Source organism: Lissotriton helveticus, chromosome 9 (assembly GCF_964261635.1).
Source record: "Lissotriton helveticus chromosome 9, aLisHel1.1, whole genome shotgun sequence".
Taxonomy (NCBI): Eukaryota; Metazoa; Chordata; class Amphibia; order Caudata; family Salamandridae; genus Lissotriton; species Lissotriton helveticus.
The window spans coordinates 886601181-886626965 of NC_136070.1; the positions used below are offsets into that span (position 1 = coordinate 886601181).

At 42.0% G+C, this 25785-nt stretch overlaps 1 protein-coding gene across 1 annotated transcript in view; it reads left to right on the forward strand.

The window, feature by feature from the left end:
- LOC144781956 (cytochrome P450 2G1-like) overlaps positions 1-25785 on the forward strand; it is a 288870-nt gene that overhangs the window by 166577 nt on the left and 96508 nt on the right. The window contains exon 5 of the mRNA XM_078661046.1: positions 23957-24133. Within this exon, the coding sequence (XP_078517172.1) occupies positions 23957-24133 (177 nt within the window). The remainder of the gene's footprint in view (positions 1-23956; positions 24134-25785) is intronic.

The window sequence follows — 25785 nt, forward strand, 5'->3', positions numbered from 1 at the left end:
CCCATCCTGCCAGGATGGCCCATCATGTCACACCTAAGCTCCCATTGTATGTGAATGTCTAGAGTGAATACACAACACCCAGCTGTCAGCCACCCAGACATGTGATCAGAGACAGGCAGCAGACACCAAATGGCTAAAGTAATAAAATGCTTACTTAATAAGCATACATCCCTCACTACAAGTTTCGATGTTTGCTTTCAAGCATGACAGAAGTATCAAAGACCATTTGGTTCACTCATCTACATAACGCACCCTCCAATTCCAGAACTTTAGAAACAGCATGGGACCTTCCACCATTAAAAGGTCATAACAATGTTGAACATAAACTGAATTTTTTATCAATTTGCAATTCACATGATGTAATATACTGTTTCTGATGCCCTTGTAGTTTGCCCTGCATCGACCAAACCTCACGGCCTATAAAAGCCAGGATTTTCCAACACAAAGCAGAATATGGTGCGCTGTACTTAATGCACCATTGGCGACCTATTTCATTGGCAAAACACATAATGCTGATAATGTGAAATGGCAGCTAATAGACATGGCAGTGATGCCAGAAAGAGGAGGTGACATTACACACATTCTACAAATGATGGAATGCAAGTGGATTGAACGGTGCAATTCTATTTACCAAGGACTCAATACCTCAGAGGAGTGGCATAATTTTGTGACAACTCATACTAACCAAAATAGATTTGGATTGACTAATCATATGGACTGAACACCCCAGAAAAATGGCGAATCTTTGTGATGAGTCTCACAAGCTGAAATAGAAGTGGCTTGAGTTGTCAAATGGAACTATTATTGTAAGATCTTTCATAATGATGTATATAATTGTCATGATGCATATACCTTGACCATACTGCATTTATTGCTTTCTTGTCTTTTTAATCTGTGTAGTTACACATCTTTGAAGTAGCTGTATTTGTTTATCCATTTTCTTCCTTATTCTGTCATTATCATCGATCTCCTTGATTTTTCTACATGTCCGTTTATCTCACCCCTATTTAGAGCTACTGAAGACCTTTCATTCCTTGTAATGCACACCTTACTTCCCATTTCCTTATTCAGGTAATTGTTCTAGTCATAATTTCAGAGACGCCCGATTGCTCGTGCTAGTCTCCTATAGTACTGTCGGGATACTTCAATCAGACGGTCTTTACTCTGCACCTCGTTCCACGGTGTAAGTAACTAGCTTGTGGAAGATGGGCCGGGTACACACAGCATTTGCCATTGGAGGCAGGCCCCGACGGTAATCCTGATTACCAGGCACAGTCACAGTCATTCCTATGGGCCTGGCAATTACCGAATCGGTAAATACCGATTCGGTAAAATGGGGGAAACATTCAAGGGTTGCACCCCTGAATCGTGCTTGTGTGCAAATGTGGCACACATGTATGTCGCCATATGGCACAGTTGAAAATGCATAGATTTGCATTTTCAAAGGTATTCCTTATTTACCACCACCTTATAGTTGGTGGTAAATAACGAATCCTAAAATGGGAAAAGCACTCATTTGAGTGCTCCCTACATTGCAAATTCGGTAATTTACTGATTTGGTAAATTACCGAATTTGCAATTTAGGCCACCTACATCCCAAATGCCCAATACCGGTCGGAAACGACCGAAATTCGGTAATTTCGGCCGTTACCGACCGGTATTGGGCCACCTACATCTGGCCCTTAATCCTGTGACGTGCAATGAATTTTGACACTTTCCGAATCTGTGTCTAAGACGCACAAAGCAACCGACGATACGACCTTGTTTGAGTGAGTGATACACGCCGAATGTGCATGTTTTGAGCCACTCTCAACTTCCTTATAGCATAAGGCTCACATCATCCCTTTTAACATTTACAGCAGCAGCTGGAGGCATTGAGCGCTTGTTCTCGATAACTAGCGTGTTCTACCCGGACACCCTTCTACTTTCTGCAAGATGTATCCCCCCACTTCCCCTCACTGGGGTAAATCACAACATTAATGAACGAATCTCATTCCAAGTGATCATTTTATAGAATCTAATGATGTGACTTTTTTCCCTAAACACCCTGCTGGGCCCCATATGAGTACATTTCCCCTTTTATCAAAGGTTTTATGTGCACCCGAACCACTAAGTCTGCAGAATGTTGAGATTTTTCAGGTTGGAGAGATTTTTCTACTCCTTACTTTTCTCAGGTCTTTTCTATACCTCTCCTCATTTGCTTTTCATTATTGTGTTTCGGGTGTCCCTCGTCAGGTCCTGATGAATACCTCCTAGTCACAGTGGGGGGCGAAATTTCATTGTCTTAAGAAGGAACCATATCCAATTTTTGTGAATTAATAACAAAACTATTTAATTATTAGTGTTTAATTGATTATGGGAATTTCGTTGTATTAAAAAAACATGTTGTATCTCATATTTTTGTCAATCAAAAAGTGTTATGGGTCTGCTTTCACTTAGTACACTGAGCACTTTTTATTTGTGTTTTCAACAAAAAGACAGGATTCTGTGCTAAAAGAATTTGGTTTCCTTATTGCATTCTATTATGAGCGTCTCTCTTTCTTCATCCTTTACTAGCATTATTAGCGATTGTGCTTAATTATCATCAACCATTTTTTTATTTCCCTCCTGTATATGCCGAATGTCCTGGTTCTGTGTGAGTACGGTTGACTTTGTTTCTTAAATACAACTTCACATAAGTGGCATTTTTCAGAATTGCAATTTAAAATCCGACTTAACCATAAGTTTGGATTTTAAATTGTGATTCCTAAGACACCAAACTTGAATCCGTTATATTTCCTGATTTCGTAAATCACTCATAGAATGTAATAAAGTAATCCTAATGTTATTCTATGGGATATATAGGCGTTCTTCTAGTGAGAAACAAGTGTTTCAATACAATGGCATATAAAAATTAAAAGTACATGAACTGCCTTTTTAAAAACAATGCATTGCACCCTGCTGTCTGGGTTTGTTCAGGGTCTACCTTAGAGGTATTACTTGTATGTTTATGTTTAATTAGGGAAGGTTTGGGCCTTCATAAATGTGTATTTTGCCAGCTCGACATGGCATCGTAAACTGCACACACAGGCTCTGTAATGACAGGTCTGAGACATGGTTAGAGGGCTACATAAGTGGCTGGCATAATCAGTGCTGCAAGCCCACTAGCAGCATTTAATTTACAGACTCTGGCACACGTAGTACCACTCTGTTAGGGACTTATAAGTAAATCAAATATGCCAATTGGAGTTGATCCAATATTACCATGTTTAGGGGAGAGAGCAGAGGCAATTAAGCACTGCTTAACAGTGATAGCGTGCTCAGAGCCCTGATATCAGCAAAATCAAGGCCTGAAAAGTGGTGGAGGTAGGCTAAAAGTAGGAGGAAGACCACTCAGTCTTTCAGGTCTAACAGTAGCCCTGACCCTTGTACAGTGTTTTTTTCAATTGCTGACTTCCAGTTGAAGACTTATCAAAGGTGAAGTCACTGCAACATGCCATTCATTGAGTGCAACAGCTCTGGAACAAAAACAACATTGCCTGGTGGTTGGGGAGGCATGGCTGCCTTTTATTGGATGGTTCTACCCACAATAGCTGTTGCACCTTGTGACTTTGACTAAATGCTGCAAGAGCTCGAGCAAATCTTTTGATTACTTGAACACAATTGCCCAACACTTCTGCTCAGGGCAGGACACAGTTTTACCTAGCTCCAAGAGGGCATACAATGATTTAGGCCACAAAGGAGCCTTGTGCAAAAGGTACCAACAGCCAACATGTTTAAATGTATTTGTCTGTGAGGCAGAGGACATAATCCCTTCTTCCATCTTTCACACTCCATGGGGTGGATAATTTAACCTATGAGGAGGGTATTGATGTGGTATCAGCTCAACTAAGAAGATTATTACACTGTAGTAGCTTCTGCATAGACCACACATCACTCAGGGATGTTGTTACACATTTTTCTAGCTGCCTGTACTTGTTTGCAACTGAGCTGTATGCTCTTTAGATGCCAATGTATGTATTCAGCAAGTTATTTATGTTAACTAAACACTTCACTAGAATATTGGGAGTAACTGACACCACTTCAGTACTATCAAGGTCAGAATCCTTATTGCTTGCTTTTCAGGTGGAGGAGGAAGTGGGGCAAATGTGTCTTCGCGCTACAATGAGTGCTCTTACTTTCCATTGCGCAAGACATGTCCTTGTGTGGCCCTGGCTGGGAGGAGGTGGGCTGGGCCACCTCTTTAGGTCCCTTGGTGTGCATCTCAAATGGGTAAAAGCAAACTTATAACACCTTCTCTGGGTAAAGCATGTGTCCAAACCAACACCCATGACAATTATCTTTGCATCTTTATGGGGGGCATTACACATAGAGATTTGCATCATTGAGGCTAGACTTGAGGCCTCACTAGCTGCCAGCTCCCAACCGGAACTACTATCTAGCACAGGAAAAAGCATAATTCTGGACAAGGGAAAATGTACCAAAATGAAAGGAGGATTCTTGTACGAACCATAAACCCCTAACACTGTCGGCAGCTTTAGTCGTAGTTGGACAGTCCCCGTCACTTAAGAGATAGAAGAAAGTGGCAATGGCAATTAAGCCACCTATTTGCCCCCTACCTATTTCAAACGCTCCTCATGCTCCCAGGAAGGGCTTTATATAGGTCATGAAATCCAGAGAGCTGACCTTAACTACCTCCAAGAGGCAATTATAGATTACATGCTTACCCTGTTTTGACTTTTGAAACCACTATGAAAGACCAACAGGATAATCTATGCCCTAGGGTCAGGTCAGTCAACTCAGTGCTGGTGTCTTGCCAGGATTATATCAAGAAAGTGCAGCCACTACCCACTATTTCCCCCTGGAGACCACTATGGGGCGTGACCGAAAAGGTGCCACCTGCACAGTAAAGAGCAGAAAAGGACATCATCTTCAGTGTAACTGCACAGGACTTTGTACACTCATTACGAGTACAGGGTGATTTGCATACTGACCGAGAATGGTTGTTAGATCACATGCACCTCTCTTTGACCATGACCCGATAAGGTGATATGGTGCTCGCCAAAGCAACCGGGACATTCTCCTTGGGGCTATTCCCTATATCCAGGGCCTGACCCGTGCTCCCTGGTCTCAATCGCTTACAAAGAGAAGCTGGTCAGAACTTAAGAAAATTATTGTTTCTTGGATAGGTAAATTGCATGGACACACAAAAAAATATTTAACAGTAGCAGTGTGATGAGTAAACTGGGTGGGGGCAGGTGAAAAATGCTGCACAGGGGATTGTGTTGTTATGAACTTCATACCTCCTAAACTGGATGAGATGGTTTTAAAGTGTCAAAGAGATGTTATCCCTCTGCCTTCTTTGATTAGAGTGTTTGCCCTGGGCTTTTTCTATAAACCTGAGTAATAGATCCCAACTAAGAGTACCCCATATGCCCACTACCAGGTGGTCTATGATTGCCACATAGACAATTCATTTACCTGTTTCAGTGTGGATAATAAATGTCCACCATGATTTAGTTAACAAGTTAATAAGGACTATGGTGGGGGAAAAGATAAATGGCGAGTCTATACTAATGACTACGTGTTAATTTGACCAATAGTATGCAATGAGAATAATGTACAGATTTAGGGTTGTCATGTATTCCTATAGGTTCTGAATTGATCCCCCTATTCCTGACCCTATTCTGGTTAAACTAACTATCAAGTTAACTAACAGTCAGCCCATGAGGCAAGACAAGCCCCCATGATGCAGATACCGTTATCTGACGCAGTCACACTACGGCACAGGAACGTGTTATCTGATTAGGTCATAACGCTTGAGATCTAATTAGACAAGCGACATTCCTCCAGCCCCTGATAAGGCATACGACGTTCTCATAACAAATCAAACCTATGACAACCTGGGAAAAACCCTGCGGCCATTGTTTTGATTTCACAGAGAACTTTAGTAAAGAATGTGCTAACGAGCAAGTCGTATGACATCTTTATTGACGTATCTATGTCCATCCTTACGTCAATCTCGGCACCTTTAAGGTATAAATATTACCGATCTTGCCCTATGCAAACACACGCGTGGTGACAAGACGGAGCAGCCATACTTGCCGAAGCCGAGAGCAGAAGCAGACCCCGCTGGCGCAGCCCCGCCTTCCTGACGCGCTGAGAGACGCGCTGCTATCTCAAGCCGAGAGACCCAGCACCGGCGCTTCCGGGTAGCCCTTGCAGGCAGCCTGGAATATCGAGAGCAGAGAAAGAGATACCATTCCTCATTCATCCTAAATTCCAGGTACAGAACTGAATAACCCCTCACAGAGAATTCTTTAGTTATTCACTTGGCAAAAACAAACTTAACTTAAACTGTAACTTTCTATTCCCGCCCACGCATTAGACTTAGGTCAGGTACACGGGGTAGGCGTATTTAGAAACACCAGTTGAGTACGTTTAGTCAAATGTATATGTGTATGTAAATATATTTTAATCATTTGAAACATCATATGGCTCAGAAACCATATCAATGTTTTTACAGTATTATTTTATACTATTGCTTTTAATGTATGCACTTTACTTAACTATAAGTATTGCAATAATATCGATCCATTTCTCTTGTACGAGAAAAGAGACTGATCAATAAATAACACCTTTTATTGAACACGCCCGTCTCTTCCTTTTCTCTACATTCTGATGAGACTAAGAATGCACGTACTGACTGAGTAAAATAATTGCCTTGTGCTCACACGACTCTGGAGATTGACTCTTGATTAGGGGAGAGCAAAGTTGTCATGTTCTATGGTTGTCAGAAACTAAATCCCTTCTTGTCTAAACAGGGAAGTTAATTCCTCCTTGAACATTCGAGAAAGTTTCTAGCGAACTCTGAGCTAAGCTGGCAAACCCAAAACTTAAGTCTAGTATCGACAGTAGTAGACCTAGTTAACGTCTGGCCTAGGCCTTTACTGCTGTAGGTATTATTCCAATGCGCAGAGCCTATTGGGAAGATAGGAGCTACACTACATGGCGCCCAACGTGTTTGGAAAGGGCGATAAAACTAACGTAAGACATTTAGAGTAACTCAGTCGTGCTTTCTCACTCAGACCCCTTTTCCCATTATACTCCAAAGACGTCTGGAGTGGGTGAAAGGTTATATCCTCCAAAACCTCGCAGGAGGGAACTCCTATGTATGGTTTTTGGTATAGTCAACGTTGAAGGATACACTGTTCCAAAATATTGTGCATCTAATCTCTGTTTCCATAAGAAACCTGATCTGCAAACAGCTATAATACCATCCGGTCAGTAAAATGACTGAAAGTGATGATGAAAGAGAGGCAGTTAGATTAGCAACTGAACTCGCAGATGCTGATGCTACCATGCAAGCAGCCGACCCGAATATAACACTCATTCCGGTCATTAAAAGGAGATCTATAACCTTAAAACTTATAGAAAATGGACTGACACCTAGAGGTGGCACAGTCATATTCGTAATCGAGGCACACGAATATCGGCAGACAGAGGTATATTATACATGGATACATTTTCCAGCAGCAAATGCTGTAACAAAGTACTTCCACTATTACAAAGTAGAGGAACCTCCTAATGAGTACACTCCTTTCGAGGAAGTGGAAGTACCACTCAAATTCCAAGAGCATTTGCTCTTATTTGATGGCGCCCTAAAACACAATAATCACATCACAAGGCTCGGTCCTTTAGGAAGACCAGGAGCAACGTGGCCGGTCTTAGCCGGATACACACCACACCCAGACATCGAAAGAATGCCTGCAGCAAAGCTGTTAATACAGCTAAAACAATTACTAAAAATTCATAGACAATTAGTTCAGTATGTAATGCGGACTTCAACAATTCAGCCAGCGATTAAACTTCCACAGTTGACCCCTCACCAGGGGAACACAAATAAAATTACACCACAGAACATCCAATCCTGCCTAGGTAAAGTTCCAGCTAAACGGGAACAAATACCATTCTGGTTGGCACAGAAAATTACCCAAATAGAGGCGGTGTTTCCTGACACCACCCCATTAGAAAAACACAGGATTCTGACTATATGTCTCCCAATGGGAATCGCACCACACATTGAGGACTGTGACACTTGGGGTACAGTCTTTGCTTCCATCTACACAAAAACGCACGGTGTTCCATCCATTTCGGTAATACCAGATGTGCTAAAACAAATTCAAGATGAATACGGTCCAGAACCTGCTTTAACTCTTGGTATGAAATTACTAAAAGACTTCAAGCAGGTCTTGGCTATATTATTAGCCAACATAAAAGGTGAAGCAGCAAACGTGGCGATCCGCCAGAGGTTAAAAGAGACAGATATAGCAGACCAACCAGCTGAAATTGCCAGAATCATAGAAAAATCCTATGAGGAACTAGGTAGAGATAGTCTAGGTGGAATACCAGTAAAACCGCAACTGACTGAAAGTCCAGAAAAAATATTTTTTAATAATAATTCACCAAAAAAGAACTGGGATGGAAACAAACAATCCAATCCTAAAGAAAAGAAATTCCAGTCCCGAGGAAGGTCTCCTAGGCGAAGAGAGAAATCTCCAAACCGAAGACAGAGGTCACCGCAGAGTGACCCCTCTGGGAATAGATATAACCTTAGAAATAGGGATAATATTAAAAAACCTGATAGATATCAAGACATTGATACACGTCCCTCTCAATCTTTTCAGAATTCCTCGCAGAAATCGGAAAGAAGAGGACGATCAGAACAAAGAGAAGAGCACGCCAAGTCCAAAGACAAGGAACCTGCTCAACTAAAAAAGAAATTACAATTTCCAAAAAAGAAGGTAGCCAGTATCAAGGTAGTTAACAATGCCGAGAATACTGAGGACACAACTGAAAAACGGAGAGTGGGCTCAGACAATGCTAGACAGCGCAGCAGAGGTGAGCATAGCTCGCAAAGTCCTTATGAATCATCTGGAGACAGTGGACACGAATGAATATCTTCAAGTGGAAACTGCAGACACCAGAGTTAGCAAACCCCACAAGATATACGAGATAACATTACGTATAGAGGGAGATAAGACTAGGAAAATAAGGGGACTATTTTGGGATAACCTCTCCAAGGGCTATGACATCCTCCTAGCTGAAAAAGACTGGCCACCAGAGTTTGTCAGGGAGTGCCCTCATGGCGAAGAAGTAATTATGCCTGCCTTCTCGAATCATATCCCGATTCATAAAAAATATACACTTGCTAGAAAGTGGGCAGTGGCCTTAGCACCTGCTTTATATAAAAATCATGTAGGATGGGATGAGGATTCTCCTCCTCACAAAATCCAGTTAAAATCACAACCAACTGCACAAAGGCAGTACCCAATTAAGCAAGAAGCTAAAAAACAGGTAAATGAAATACTAGATCAGCTAGAATACCAGGGGGTGATTGAAACTTGCACCTCACAAATGAACAATCCTTTGTTTCCGGTCTCCAAACCAGACAATTCATATCGTCTAGTTTTGGATTACCGACACCTTAACACATGTTGCAAAAACTTCTGCAGTGCAAAACTCACACAGTGCTGCACTAATGAATAACATAGTGCGCAAAAAATACAAAACAACCTTGGACATCTCCAATGGATTCTTTTGTCAAAACATAGCACCAGAGAGCAGATATTTAACTGCATTCTCAGTAAATGGCACTCAAAAACAATTCTGTCGGTTAGCCCAGGGGTACAAGAACAGCCCGGGGGTATTCTCAGCGAGAGTAACAGAATTACTACAACTATATGATGATGAAGCATTATCTTATGTCGATGACATTTACTTAACAGATGATGACTTGGAGACTCACTTGAAAAGAGTGAACACCATAATACTTGGGTTCGCTGCAGAGGGTTACAAATTCAACTTTAAAAAATCCAGAATTGCCCATCTGACGGTCCTATTCTTAGGATATGAGTTATCAAGTGAAGGCAAAAGCCTGGCAGACAATTTATTAGAGAAATGTGCCGTAATCCAAGCTCCTAGAACACTAAAAAACTTACAGTCGATTCTAGGTTTCCTAAATTTCGGAAGAACTTACATTGCAAATTACGCAGAAAGGGTCAAACCCCTTTATGATCTAATTAAACCAGACTTTAAAAGATCCAGTTGGACTCAAACACACACAGAAATTTTGAGATCCTTACAAACAGACATGCTAATTAAAACAAAATTAGAAACACGTGATAACACACGCAATCTTGTGATTCGAGTAATCCCAGGGAGATGCGGATTCACATACCTAACCTCTAATGAGGGAGAAAAGGTACCAATTGCATTCAAATCACACTTGTACACAAAAGCTGAACAGAGATTCAGCAACAAAGAAAAAATTGTTCATGCAGTTCAAACGACAATAGCTAAAGAAAAAGACATAGCTGACGGTAGACATATCACAGTCAGAACAGCTGAATCAGCCTTTGAGGCATTAACAACACCGTGTAATTTACCATCAACAACATTGGATCCAGAATGGTTACAATGGGTAAATTCAATCACAACGGACAAAGTATACTACTTCTTTGATCCAGAACTAGAAGACATGGAAAATCTAGAATATAAAAGAACATATCCTCTGCCAATCGACATTCTGCCTCTACGACATTACGCCTGTGTAATCTATACAGACGGACATGCTCAACCCTCCGTTTGGGGAGAACAAGCATACAACCCCACATGTGAGATTACAAAAGAAGTGTGGCGCGGAGGTAAGCTAAGACCTCTATTAACAAAATCACACTCAGTAGAAACTAATTCAGAAAAACAAACTGAAATAATAGCATTGAAAATGGCGCTAGATAATGCGGATCGCGAATTCCCGACACTTATAGTGTCAGATTCGTATTACTGCGTCAAATCATACAACAAGGATTTGCAGACATGGATTCAAAACGGTTACAAAGATGACACAGATGCACCAATAAAGCAGAAACTGCTCTGGGAACAAATAGCTCTTTTACAAAAAGAACTACCAAAGACTCACGTGACACACTCACTGAGTCATCAGCGTGATGGCGTTCACGTTGTAGGGAATTCATTGGCTGAAACAGCCGCAGCGGCAGCCACTAACTCGGCTCCCGTAGTTTGAAAAAAGCGTACATTAAAATACATTGACGGTGAAACATTGCTGGCGGTGAAAACGTCATCAAAAGGCGACTGCTCAGCACTACCGATCAACTATCCACTCAATTATACATACATAATTCGATGCAAACTCCGTCCCTTTTGCTCGAATCCCTGGAGTGGGGGATAGAGTGATTCCAAACATGGACAGGAGAAACTTGTTAATCGCAGACGCACACATGGGCGAGGGTCTCAGACACCTTAAATTAAAAGATTCTCTGGAAGAATTACAATCACGGTACTGGTGGCCAGGCATGAGCCTGCACTACACCATGTTTGTAAAAAACTGCCCAAACTGCAACAGAGATCGCAGTGGGGAGAGAAACAGTTTAATACCTCGTCGTATTACGGCAGATAAAATCAGCAGTAAAAAGCAGGGCTTGCGATTAACATATACAGGCTAGTTCCACTTATAATGTAGATCACCAGCACTCGGCTGACGTCCGGACTATTATACAAGATTTGCGAGTCTAAATGGCATATACGCTAAGAGCATGTTACGTTTGACCATTGTTTTCACTCAGGCACACCAGCCTGGGGGGAAACATGGCCAAATGAGCACAGTCCAGCGGGAATCTTCTCACTTCCTTCCTGAGGGTACGGGATGGTGTAAAGAAAAAACCAAGGCAGAAAGCAATCTATAATGGAAAGGATATTAGGTTCGGGAGCTGGGTGGGTCAAACATCTAATAAGTGTCCAACGTAGTCTAAATAACTTGCCAAGAAATTCTCTGAAGGGATTCAGTCCGTACGAATTATTATTTGGAACTAGAATGATTATCTCTGACCTCGACAGTCAGACTTCAGTGGTTAAAGAAAAAAGCTTTGATGTCAAAGACCGTTTGGCTATTTTGCAGGACTTAAACAAAACAAGAAAAGACCTGAGCAACATACAGTTGAAACAACAGCCGACAACCACTGAAGAATCACCACCTGTCCCAGCAAGACCTGTCTGGATTCCAAAAGTCGGGGATCTAGTCAGGGAGAAGATCGCGGTAAAGAAGGAATTTGGGCCTTCTTACAGAAAAGCAGTTCCTGTCTTGTCTGTCAACGGGACAAGATCAGTTGTACTACCGCCACTTGCTGGAAAAAAGGAGAACCGAGTTGTATCCATCGACCTGGTAAAACCACAACATGTGGCCGATAACAAACAGTAGGCCAAGTGGACTCCCAATAAGTAGCAGAACACCAAGGTTTGCTACCAGTACAGAGGTCCTATCAAAAAGGCTCATCACATTCGAAACGCCTACAGAAGAACAGCAAGGACTATGCAACAATGCAATAGAACTCAGACCTCTGAAAACCCAAATAAAGACATTTAGCAGAGACACACCAATCTATACTGAAGTACCAAGTGAAAATGCAAGAAACAAAAATCCTGAACCAATTGGAACAATTGACAGAACTGCATCCGGTTACTTCATCAACTTCGATGATTCCTCTGACGGCTTCAGTGAATCAAAGACACAGCCATCATCAAAATCCTTTAAAGACAAAGCTAAGGAACTTTTGAAACAACTGAAAGAAACATATCTGATTTCTCCATGGATTGAATTTTGGGTGGGTTTTGGTGCATTTATCCTCATACTTTGGCTCATCATGGTATTTACTTTGGGACGCTTCATTGAGGGAAAATATGCTAAAATGGACACAGCAAGTCAGAACATCAACTTGATCCTCAAACCACACACATCTTCACACGTCGAGAAAAGAGAACTTTCTCCAGAACTTTCTTCAGCCAACTTCACAGCCAATCCGATACCTGGTGGGGTAGCCTGGGACAACACTGACTATGAAATTTATGGTCCGGTCGAGATCCTGAAATATCCACACCAAATCAAGATCTCCTTGAGTGACTTTGCAAAACCAAACTCATTTGCTGATGATTGGGACTTCGAAAGCATTAATAACATGATGTCTGATTTAGTAATGTCTGCTAAATTTACAAAACATGATTATTTGCAAGGTTCTACAAATTATGATAGTATGTATTGCTATAACCATTATGGTAACCATTTTTTACATAAATCTGCACAACCTAGAAATGTTTTAAATTATAATCAATGGGAACATTGTGCTACACCTCCAAAAGGGAGCTCTAGAACCATATATGACAAATATTCATATTTTTCAGGTTTTAACACAAGTAATGCTGAAACATTTTATTTTAAATTGGCAAACAAGACAGGGATGAAAACCATGATAACCAACACAAAATTGATTTATTCAGACTCATTCTTTGAACAAATGAATACTTTTGGATTTGATTATTGGGACAAAAATGTTGATTTGAAAAGTGTTTGGGGTACAAAAGAATGGCAAGTACAGGGTATAGAAGCTTTGTTTAGAGCCTGCATGATCCCAGAACAAATGATATTTTTAAATGACACTGTTCAACAAACCACCTGTCTTGGCTTAGCCAAAATCAAAGATTTAAATAAACCGTCTATTCCAAAGCCAACAATGTTTAGCAATAGCTCTGATACAGATGAAGAGATAGACGTAAACCATATATTAAACCAAAACAGAACACATCCTGATTGGAAACAATGGTTGATCTGGCCCACAGATACAAATAACTGTCAAGACAGATTCCTGAATAAAACACAGGGGTTCAAAATGACCAGGCCAGACCTAAGATATCCCCAAAGACATCACCCAGGGATAATAACAACCTACAGTGTGGGCAAATTATGCCTTCAATGGCTTCAAACTTCCACACTGCCTGAAATTAAGCAACACCTAACTTTACTTACTGATGGTGCTGACTTGCGTGATTTCATTCTGGGACCACGCAAACAGCGTCAAAAGCGTTTCATAGCAGCCTCTGTATATGCAGCATACAATGAGGCCTGGAAGGTTACTCAAATTGAAACAGCAGAAAGAATACGGGAAATTGACCGTATCAATTTGGAAAAATCACTTTCTGTAGTGGACAATGGGTTAATGACTCTGTCCTCCAGAATTTTTTCATTGGACAGCATTGTGTCTTCAGCAATCGATATATTATCGCAAGACTTACTGTTATTACAACATGGACAGTCACAATTGCGTTCTATTGTACAGCTTGGCTAGACGTTACAAATTCTGCGTTCAGGCTATGTGCCTTGGCGTTTAATCAACACAACGTCACTATTCCAAATCTTTAACCTTACTGATAGACAAATCGGTATGGCGCAAAAGGGTGCTGATTATACAATCTTGAGCATTGAAAAACTAGAAAGATTACCAATGACAATGTCAGAACGACCTGTCAGTGAATGGATAATCCACGGAATCATAAATATTCCTATCTCAACCTTCAGGTTTCAATACTGCCAAAAATATATACAGGCTGGCATGTACGAGAAATTGGGTAAAGGGTACCTTAAAACAACTTGGAACCTGCCCTATTCACATGCATGTGTCAGTAATAAAGGACAGAAAGTGTTTCTTAGTGGCAACAATTGTGCTATGTCACTAAGCGGCACGCTTCTGTGTAACGGTATTAGTTTGCACGGAGCCTGTGAAGGGAATTCATACAACCTTTCATGTCACCAGCAAGGCGCACCTGCAACTGAAATAGAACCATTCTTTCAAAGACTCTATAATGGGAGTTACATTCTTATTGTAGACCGCAGATGTTGTAGTCTTATGCCCGGGACTCCTTATCTAGTCACTACGACGGCGAAGGTCAAGTGCTGTGGACGTTCTTTGTTCCCCAGCTCCTTTCCAGACAGGGAGGCAAGGGCATGGCCCAATTTGAAAATTACTTCTATTCGAATAGATACTTTAAGCAGAATGAAAACAGTGCTTCTACAGACGCCTACAAGGCTCACGTCATCATAAGAAACGTATGATCTACAAGTCGCAAGGACGACTGCAGAGATACATACATTATTATCAACTAATTCCCCCGTACATTTCGCGGAAATCCTGAGCGAAATCTTAAATATTTCTGATACCAATGGGATCTCAGGGGTATTTAAGACAGTATTTTCGATGGCATTAACACCATTCAAAGCCATACTGGGTATTTTTACAGATTTCGTCCATTCGATTTTTGGCGGACTTCCCTTGATCCTGGGACTAATTGCAGGAATCCTATTCCTAGTCCTTATTTTTCGTTATGGCAACCCATGTCACAGATCAAACTCTCGCGACAATGGAAGATACAATCCTAGCCATTGGATACCGGGACCGGATATCAAAAATCCTGGAACTCTCCCGGCTTAGAGACCTGAACATGACTTGGTTTCTATCATTTCGACCACTGTGGCAAAGGTGTGTTTTACCTGTACTAAGGTGTCTGCTATGCGGAGAAGAATGCGTGTTAGACACCTGTCTGACGCTACAATCAGATGCGCCGGTGGATGCAGATACACTGTTGGTTCCTACCAAGGTTCACGCTTTGTGCTGCCCTCAAAGGCTGCCAATCCTGATGACGGCATTCCTGGAATCTTCACCACTACGATTGAAGAGTAGTGAAGTTCAAGATGAAAGCAGCATCGAACAGGTACGACCTTCTGTCAGCAATGCAAATCAGAATGTCAATGGAGACAATCATGCGCATGAATGCATGGTTACACCTATTTCCGACTTAGTGGAACTTTCCCATGAAGCTGTTGACAGTTTTTTCGAAAGCCTTAATGATATGATGTTCTCTCCAGAACAGAAATAGAGACTTTTGAGTAAACTCGCACACGGCGTTCCCTGAATTCGGCCTTCAACTTTATAAATAAAGTCAGATGAACAATTACAATCCAGTTCACGGACAGCAATTTTTCAGCAACCCCCTAAAATATTTTCCCATTTTTTTTCCGGGACACTGATCTTCTGCTTAAAGTAAGAAACTATTCCTAGAGAACTAAGATTTCTATTTTTTAGATACTTTATAGACTTTAGCTGCCCGCTGGTATGTTCACAAATGTTTTATTATGTGATGAAATGGTCTCGAACTTTCTTTCTGTATAGCCATATTAAGAGCCATTTCATGTGTATTTCTCAAATACCAAATTAGCAATAATGCATACAAATGCGTGCTTACTTTTGCATTTAATTCATAGCTTAAGTGCATACAATATATATGACTGCAATTTTTCAGTGTATTTCAAAATTTCAAAATGCTTTTATGTATTTTGGGGTGGTAAGGTATACACTATTCTCTATAGTATGTTGTACTATGTTATACTATGCATAGATTAGTAAATATGACCATAGTTAGCGTGGAGTGGGTGTCATGTATTCCTATAGGTTCTGAATTGATCCCCCTATTCCTGACCCTATTCTGGTTAAACTAACTATCAAGTTAACTAACAGTCAGCCCATGAGGCAAGACAAGCCCCCATGATGCAGATACCGTTATCTGACGCAGTCACACTACGGCACAGGAACGTGTTATCTGATTAGGTCATAACGCTTGAGATCTAATTAGACAAGCGACATTCCTCCAGCCCCTGATAAGGCATACGACGTTCTCATAACAAATCAAACCTATGACAACCTGGGAAAAACCCTGCGGCCATTGTTTTGATTTCACAGAGAACTTTAGTAAAGAATGTGCTAACGAGCAAGTCGTATGACATCTTTATTGACGTATCTATGTCCATCCTTACGTCAATCTCGGCACCTTTAAGGTATAAATATTACCGATCTTGCCCTATGCAAACACACGCGTGGTGACAAGACGGAGCAGCCATACTTGCCGAAGCCGAGAGCAGAAGCAGACCCCGCTGGCGCAGCCCCGCCTTCCTGACGCGCTGAGAGACGCGCTGCTATCTCAAGCCGAGAGACCCAGCACCGGCGCTTCCGGGTAGCCCTCGCAGGCAGCCTGGAATATCGAGAGCAGAGAAAGAGATACCATTCCTCATTCATCCTAAATTCCAGGTACAGAACTGAATAACCCCTCACAGAGAATTCTTTAGTTATTCACTTGGCAAAAACAAACTTAACTTAAACTGTAACTTTCTATTCCCGCCCACGCATTAGACTTAGGTCAGGTACACGGGGTAGGCGTATTTAGAAACACCAGTTGAGTAAGTTTAGTCAAATGTATATGTGTATGTAAATATATTTTAATCATTTGAAACATCATATGGCTCAGAAACCATATCAATGTTTTTACAGTATTATTTTATACTATTGCTTTTAATGTATGCACTTTACTTAACTATAAGTATTGCAATAATATCGATCCATTTCTCTTGTACGAGAAAAGAGACTGATCAATAAATAACACCTTTTATTGAACACGCCCGTCTCTTCCTTTTCTCTACATTCTGATGAGACTAAGAATGCACGTACTGACTGAGTAAAATAATTGCCTTGTGCTCACACGACTCTGGAGATTGACTCTTGATTAGGGGAGAGCAAAGTTGTCATGTTCTATGGTTGTCAGAAACTAAATCCCTTCTTGTCTAATCAGGGAAGTTAATTCCTCCTTGAACATTCGAGAAAGTTTCTAGCGAACTCTGAGCTAAGCTGGCAAACCCAAAACTTTAAGTCTAGTATCGACAGTAGTAGACCTAGTTAACGTCTGGCCTAGGCCTTTACTGCTGTAGGTATTATTCCAATGCGCAGAGCCTATTGGGAAGATAGGAGCTACACTACAGGGTCATTCATTTGACAATATTTGTGTCTGTGACACAACTGAGGACCACATACCTGTAGGATTGTGCTTGATGGTATGTGGGTTACATATTAGACAATATCACCAGGAGCATCGACCCAGTTAGTTTCATGCTCGAACTCAATTGGCATCAAGCTGAGAGCTTTTTGGATAAGCTGCAATTTTTTATTCAAACGTGGCTGGTCTCAAGAATAAACTGACGAATGACGATTGGAAAAACTTAATTGGAGGCAACTGTTTGCATATTAATGGGTACTTGATGTCCACTGTATGCACCACTTCCGGCAGAGCTAAAGCAAGTCTCTCCATCCATAGCTCCACCCTAGTTCAAGGGAGAATTTTTAAGTATTTGTCTGGAAACCCTTTCTACCAGATAATCTGAGGCATTCGTATCATTTTTGTATATTTTTATTATAATGTTTTTAATTCAGGGAAATTCCGTGTCTTACACTGGTTGGACAAATATTTAAATTCCTTTATATATAGGAGAGGCCACTAATCCTACTTGTTTTTAGGGTGGGGATTTAAATGTATATTTATGTAACATACCAGCCAGAGAGGCTTATGGGTTTTGCAAACAGAGGGTAATGAATTGAGGCACTTAATATATAATGATTACGAGAACCTGCTCAACCAACACCTTGTCAAATCCGACTTTGCTTTAAATGCTACAAAGGCTTAATTTAACCCTATCTATATTAGCTGAGGAGGATAGAAAACTATATCCTGCCAACAGGAACCCTGATGCCAATTTTTAACAATTTCCGGACCCACATGAATTGCTTGAGCGATCACTATCCCTAAAGCATTGAGATATATTACACTCTGTTAGAGGAACCACCTACACGCCCTGATATAGTCATTGAGATTACGTTTATGTGATCTAATGGCCCTCGACTTAGCTGCGACGTGGTTAGCCCCAGGAGATCTTGATGTGATTAGTTGTGGTGACTAAGCCCATGAGGCACAGGATCAGACTGATTTGCATATAGCCATGTCTGAACTGGGGTGGCAGAGTGGGCTAAAGAACGGTGATGGATTAAACCCAGATCTTTTGACTGGGTGTGAGTGTTTGATTGGTTCAGATGCTCCGTCCATCACCACCCCCTTTTTGTACCGCTTTGGCCGCCATAAGGTGTGGCAGGGTATGCTCAGACGTGAGTCCCTTGCTCACTTTGCCACTGGATTCAAGCAAGCCGGGCTGAAGAAGGCTGGAATGCCAGAAACCAGTCCTCGGAAGCTTGTTTCCGGTCCAGGGAAGACATGGCTTGGCAGTTCGGGCTGGACTGTTCCCATGAGGCACAGGGTCAGACTGATTTGCATATAGCCATGTCTGAACTGGGGTGGCAGAGTGGGCTAAAGAACGGTGATGGATTAAACCCAGATCTTTTGACTGGGTGTGAGTGTTTGATTGGTTCAGATGCTCCGTCCATCACCACCCCCTTTTTGTACCGCTTTGGCCGCCATAAGTGTGGCAGGGTATGCTCAGACGTGAGTCCCTTGCTCACTTTGCCACTGGATTCAAGCAAGCCGGGCTGAAGAAGGCTGGAATGCCAGAAACCGGTCCTCGGAAGCTTGTTTCCGGTCCAGGGAAGACATGGCTTGGCAGTTCGGGCTGGACTGTTCCCATGAGGCACAGGGTCAGACTGATTTGCATATAGCCATGTCTGAACTGGGGTGGCAGAGTGGGCTAAAGAACGGTGATGGATTAAACCCAGATCTTTTGACTGGGTGTGAGTGTTTGATTGGTTCAGATGCTCCGTCCATCACCACCCCCTTTTTGTAAGCTCAATATAGGCCTCTGTCTGGATGAAAACACGGGTGACTCAGAAGTAAAGATGGTCTTTGAAGAAATGTCTAGCTAATTAAAGGACAAACTGAGATGGCCAATTTCAGGACGGTCTTCCAAGTTAATCGGTTAGTTTGGAAATAATTGCTCAAAAGCACATGCAGCCCTAAAACTAGACTTGAGCAAACTGATTAGATCATGGGCAGAGATAGCTGATTGCAGAAGGATCTACATAATATTAATAGTAAGAATTCCATTAAAAATTATGCCTTGGATGTCCTAGTGACCGCTAGTAAGGATAAAGGCAGCACAGCATTTTATCAAATTATAGAACACCCTTTTTTTAAAAACCAGTGAACAGTGAACACCTTCCCTGGAATTGGTTATTTCAGGCCATGAAATGATTCTGCATTTTAGCAGTATTTATGCGAAAAGGAATAGTGCGCAGAGTAGTTGCTCAGTGTACTGAGTGTCTACTCACTCACCCTCCATATCTAACAGTACTTTACCCCTTGACTTCTCTGTGCTAGAAGTGACTGAGACAATCCTAAATAGTTTTATTGATAAACCCCCTTTATAAAGCTAACACTAAGTAAGTTCCTGGTCTACTCCTCACTAAGCATGGGCGGATTTTGCGGATCCACGATTCACGAATTTGCGGATTCACGGATCGTGGATCCGCAAAATCTGCGGATTGGCGGATTTGGGGGCGGGGCTTCCTCGAGTGTGTGGGCGGGGCCAAACGGACGGGGCTTCCATGCGAGCGCACATGCCCCTTGTGTGAATACAAAAGGTCAGAGACCGATCAGAGCAGCAGATTAAGAGACAGACGCCCCTGGTCACAGCACGGGGATTGCGCACGTGAAAGCCAAAGATGCAAATGCCTCTGGGCAGCATCACAGCGGATTTCCGATGGTATATTTGGGAAGAAGGCACATCTGCCCAGCCTCCCAACGCTCACGATTTTTTTTGGGCTGATGAATGAGTCACTGCATTTGCGCTTCAACTAGTTCCAGCGACCAAGTGTGTGTTACTATGCAATCGCGCCGAAGTGCGCAGGGGTCCCTTGAGTGAAATGTCCATCATAGTGGGTAAATGGCGGGAAGACGGGCGGGTGCACACCTCGAGTGTGTGGGCGGGGCCAAACGGACGGGGCTTCCATGCGAGCGCACATGCCCCTTGTGTGAATACAAAAGGTCAGAGACCGATCAGAGCAGCAGATTAAGAGACAGAAGCCCCTGGTCACAGGAACAGCACGGGGATTGCGCACGTGAAAGCCACGTGATTATTTTTGGGCTGATGAATGAGTCACTGAATTTAAGCTTCAACTAGGGCACATATTTATTCACGAAGAAAGACACACCATGTAACTAATTTACGATGGCGCCGGCAAGCTGCCAGCGCCATCCTGCAAAAGTTACTTAATTAGCTTCAACAGGAAGCTCCAACTGATAAAATAAAGCAGGCGCTCGAGCCCCTGCTTTATCTTACCTGTTAGAGCTTCCTGTCGAAGCTAATTAAGTAACCATTTGAGGATGGCGCTGGCAGCTTGCCGGCGCCATCGTAAATTATTTAGGTTTGAACTTTTGACCGCAAAATCCGCTCCGATCGCGGATTGCGGATTCTCGGTAAATTCGCGAGAGTTCGCGGATCGCGGATTTACCGAAAATCCGCAAAATCCGCGATCGGAGCGGATTTTGCGCTCATGCTTACTCCTCACCAATGTCTGTAAAACGAGGAAGCTAGACACATGTACTGAGTCGCCTATTATGCCTGAATACAAAAATGGCAATCGTAATGACCCCATTTGCTATCATTCAATAGTTTTTTGGACTCCCAGGTCAAGGTTTTGAAAAGGTATTGCTGTCCAGAATGGAAATGTGGGCTGAGAACATCATATTGTGGCCAATATCCAATATACATTACGGAGGGGTATTGGCACAGAGGATCAGTGTCTCAATTTCTTTCTACTGATCAACAATTATACAGTCACAAAAGAGTGCACTTCACCTAGCCTTCATGGACCTCTCAAGTGTTTTTGATTTTGTTTTTCTTAGCATGTTATGGGGCTTTATAGATGAGGTGGGGTGGATAAGTTAATTATAAATCTAATAAAGCAAATATATACCATTTCCACTGCAAAATTAGATATGGCATAGGTGGGGAGTGCTCTAATGAGTTCCAGATTGATAGGAGGTGGGTAGGCAGAGCTAAGTACTTGTACCCCTCCTCTTCACCCTGTACATAAATAACTTACAGATGGTGTTGTTGAAGAAGTGCAGAGACATGCCTCAGATTGGCCATCATCTGGCCCGTATGGTTAAGGGCTATCACAGGTGGTTCAGACCTCTGCTGGAGGGGCTGCATGGATGATATGGTGCTTATGGCCCACTCTCCAAAAGCCCTGCAATCCCCATTCGATTGCTATGTGAAGTTTATAGGTGATCTGGATCTCAAGGTCTACCTGAAAAACATATTTTCTTAAGACCTGCAGTATCACCTCGTGCAACTGTTGTTGACACAATTTTAACAGTGTTGAGCTAAAACCAATGACCGATTTGTGAAGGATTCATTATTCCTATTTACCTTTGCTGCGACTGAAGCCTTTATGGGAAAAGTGTATGATCTTCCAGGACAAGTATATCTCGATTACCTTATTTGGTACAGGCATATGGAGATCTGTTGAGACAACAATGTTACAGATATCTGAAAATTGCTGTTTACGTGGATTGCTTTCATTTCCCACCAGCTGTTTGCCCTGTCTTTGTCACAGAGAATTGGGCGTGCTTTTCATTGAAGATCTTAGTAGGCTTCTTTCACTCCTGCAGTAGCATAGGGTTTGGACAAACAAGCAGGCTTTGTTGGACAGACTAATACTGCACGACTGCTTGGTGGTGGATAGGGCACTCTCCATTTGTTGGTTCAAGAACATCAAAACTTTGCATTAAGCTGGATAGACCATACTAATTTGACAACCTGTAAACCTTAACTTAGTTGGGAAAGGCAGAGCTAAAGCATATGTGTCTTCTGCTAACTGAGGAGGGGAGTTTCACTATTGGCAGACACAAACACAGTGTTGGCCTGTATCTGTACTTAACCCAACAAAGAAGGCATAACACCATATTAGGTAAGACTTGTGGACTTTCAACACAGATTTATTCTCACCAAATTTAAACTTAAACTATTTTATTGCATGGTCACCTTTCACATGTGTAATAACTGGGCAAGAGAATTACCTAGTTGTCCATGTGACAAATTATCAAAGCACCTTGCACTTTATGTTTTTCTGTTGTTTTTATGACGCCCCTAAAACCGAAACCTCTGCTAAGGAAATATGGGTTTAGTCAATGTACTCCTACACATTCATTTCTGCTGCAATTGCAGTCATATATGGTCTACTTTAAAGTTTGCACTTATATCTCTCACACCTTATTTATTTGAAAGAGCTTGGGGATCGATGTTGCACTTCTTAATGACAAAGGTAGCAGGATAGACCCTGAGAATATTAAGAGACGTATGTTCAGTACATTATTAGCGTATATTGTTTCTGATATAGAACCCTATTGTAGATACTTGATGTAGATGTATATATCATTTTGTTTTAATCACAAACAGTAAGTTGCAGTTTTTATGACATGTATGTGTATGGTTTTTAATATAAAAAAGTATAAAGTTTATGATGACGAACTAAACCATTTTTAAATGTCTATGTGCATTCTGAGAATAATAAGACTTAGAACACTAATATAGTTAATTATTATTACAAACAGTATATAAATAATATTGCTCAGAAATTCTATTCATTGTATTTATTTTGGTAATTGAGGATTTTGCGTTTATAAAATTATTTGCTTGATTAACTTTCCTCATTACTGAATGATTTGGTTATTTAGGAGTATTTGGTCAACAATTTTAAGATTTAGTCATTAAATTCTTTTTCAGAATGTAATTAATTTACTTTGTTTATTCATTTTGTTTTAAACTTATAAGCATTACCTTAAAACCCACTTATTTCTATAGAAGATCGCATCATCCATCCAAATTTTAAATACAATAGTTCCAAGCAGGCAAAGTGATATTAGCCAAAACTCACAATTTATCACTGTACAACAAACAAGGGTGCATTTGTATCAGCTGCATTGATCACATTGTTTTATGTCTAGTGATGTTGGATGGGAGCCATTCTGTAGATCACAGATTGTGTTTGGCTGAAACTTGAATAAGAAAAAGAAACACCCCAAAAAAATACAAATAAGGAATAAATGTTCTTGACCAATTTTGGCAAATGTTGACAGTGTGTTTTAAACCATTATCTTTTACACTTCAATAGGTCTTTCTGAAAATCCCCCCTACCCCTGGTATTATTAAATGGTGTCAGGTCAACAATTAAGTATTCTGTCTGACTAGATCCTGATCCCAGAAATAACTTGTAAAGAGATGCTTCCTTTTTACTTCTTCCAGCTGCTGAATGCCTTTCCTCGTCTCATGCGATGTCTTCCTGGACCATTCCATTTAATAAACAAGAACATCACTGAGGTGACAAATTTCATTTCAGAACGTGTTAAAGCACATCAGGACACGCTGGATCCCAACTGCCCCAGGGACTTCATCGACTGCTTCCTTCTCAAGATGGAGCAGGTAATAATATCTCAGCATTGATCAAGTCTGAATGCCTAAGTTATATTTTAGTGGTATTGTTGAAATGGAGTATACTTACCACAAACATGATTGTCCACCCACCCGATTTGATTGCGGGCAGGCCTTTGGTGCAAGCTATACAAAAAACAGGGAGAGGTAATGGTAGAGGCTAGGTTTATCCTCGTTTACATACGCGACACACAAAAATCAAATACTTCAAAGAAAACCTTCCCAAGGAAAAGGTGGATATGATAAAGTGTGACTGTAATTGCTTAGCAGGGAAAAACCATGTTCCTGGAGACTCCTCCCTAAGTCGCAGCACACCTCAATCCGTAGAGGATTGGGATCAGCCGCAATGATGAAGCATGCCACCTAGGGGCAACCCTGGTAGGTGAGGGGTCTCCAGAAAATAAGCAATTACAGTGGATTCTCACTGTATCCTATACACCTTTCCCTTGGGTAGGTGTACTTCGAAGTATTCCATTTTTGTGTGACCTTTGGAGTAACCATGGTGAAGATTACTCATCTCCACAGGCTTACAATCCTTTGACGGCCCTTATTCCATCGGTCTTTCAGAGGTTGCTCTCTATCATCCCACTAAATTTAGATAAGCAGACATACAGGCCCATTTAATGCCCATCATTGCCTCGAAAGCCAGGAGACAGGGTGAGTCAGCACAGGGCTGAATAGAGAGATCTACATGCAGATGGGTGGGAGGAGTTGCACCTGGGAGCTGAATAGGGCTGTGCCTTCACTCCACAATGCTGGCTCCACCTCCTGTGGTGCGCCTGATGTCTCTGCCCTGTACTGTGAAAGGAAAGAAGGAGTCATGTAAACAGAGTGCTCCAGGATTGACCAGAACTGGTTTGGGCTAGGCAAAGGCCTCTCTGCCTTCAGAGAACAAAGAGAAACTGTGTATAAGAAGGGGGATCCAGCACTCAGAACTTTAGATCACTTTTGGGAAACAAGAAGAAACCTTTGCTGAGGAGAGAAACCAGAGAGACTGAGGAGAGACTATCCCTAAGCTGAAGTACTGCTTGGGGGATTGGCCTACAGTGGTTGCCTAACTGCCAAAGAAAGGAGAGAGGAACTTTGTGTGTACTTTCATCAACTTGTGAAGGATCTCCAAGGGCTTGAGAAAGAGCTTGCCTCCTGCTGAAGTCTCAGGGACAACAGACTTCGCCCACCAGCTCCCCAAGAGTTCTTTGAAAGTGCCTGAAGTTGTGTTGGGATTTCTGTGGAACTGCATGTCGCAAGGAGCTGGAAGCATGACTCACGAAGAGGAAGCGTGTCGCCGCCGCAGCCGCTGTAGTCACATCGCCGGAGAAGAGGATCGACGTTGCATCAGACGCCGCCGCATCAACGGAGAAGCGTGTTGCCACCACTGCAGCTGTTGCATCATCGCTGAAGCGCATCGCCGGAGAAGAGGATCAACGTCGCATCGGACACCGCAGCATCACCAGGAAGCGTGTCGCAGGGCATGTTGCGGCTCAGAAGAATTGTTGAGTCACCGCACAGCCGTCGGGCGTACACGCATCGTGTCGCATCAAGAAGAAGACACCATCTTTGTCGATTTGTACCGGATCTTCATCGCATCACGGCATTACGGGCCCCATTGCCACGGAAGTGCAGTAAGAAACCGATGCATCACC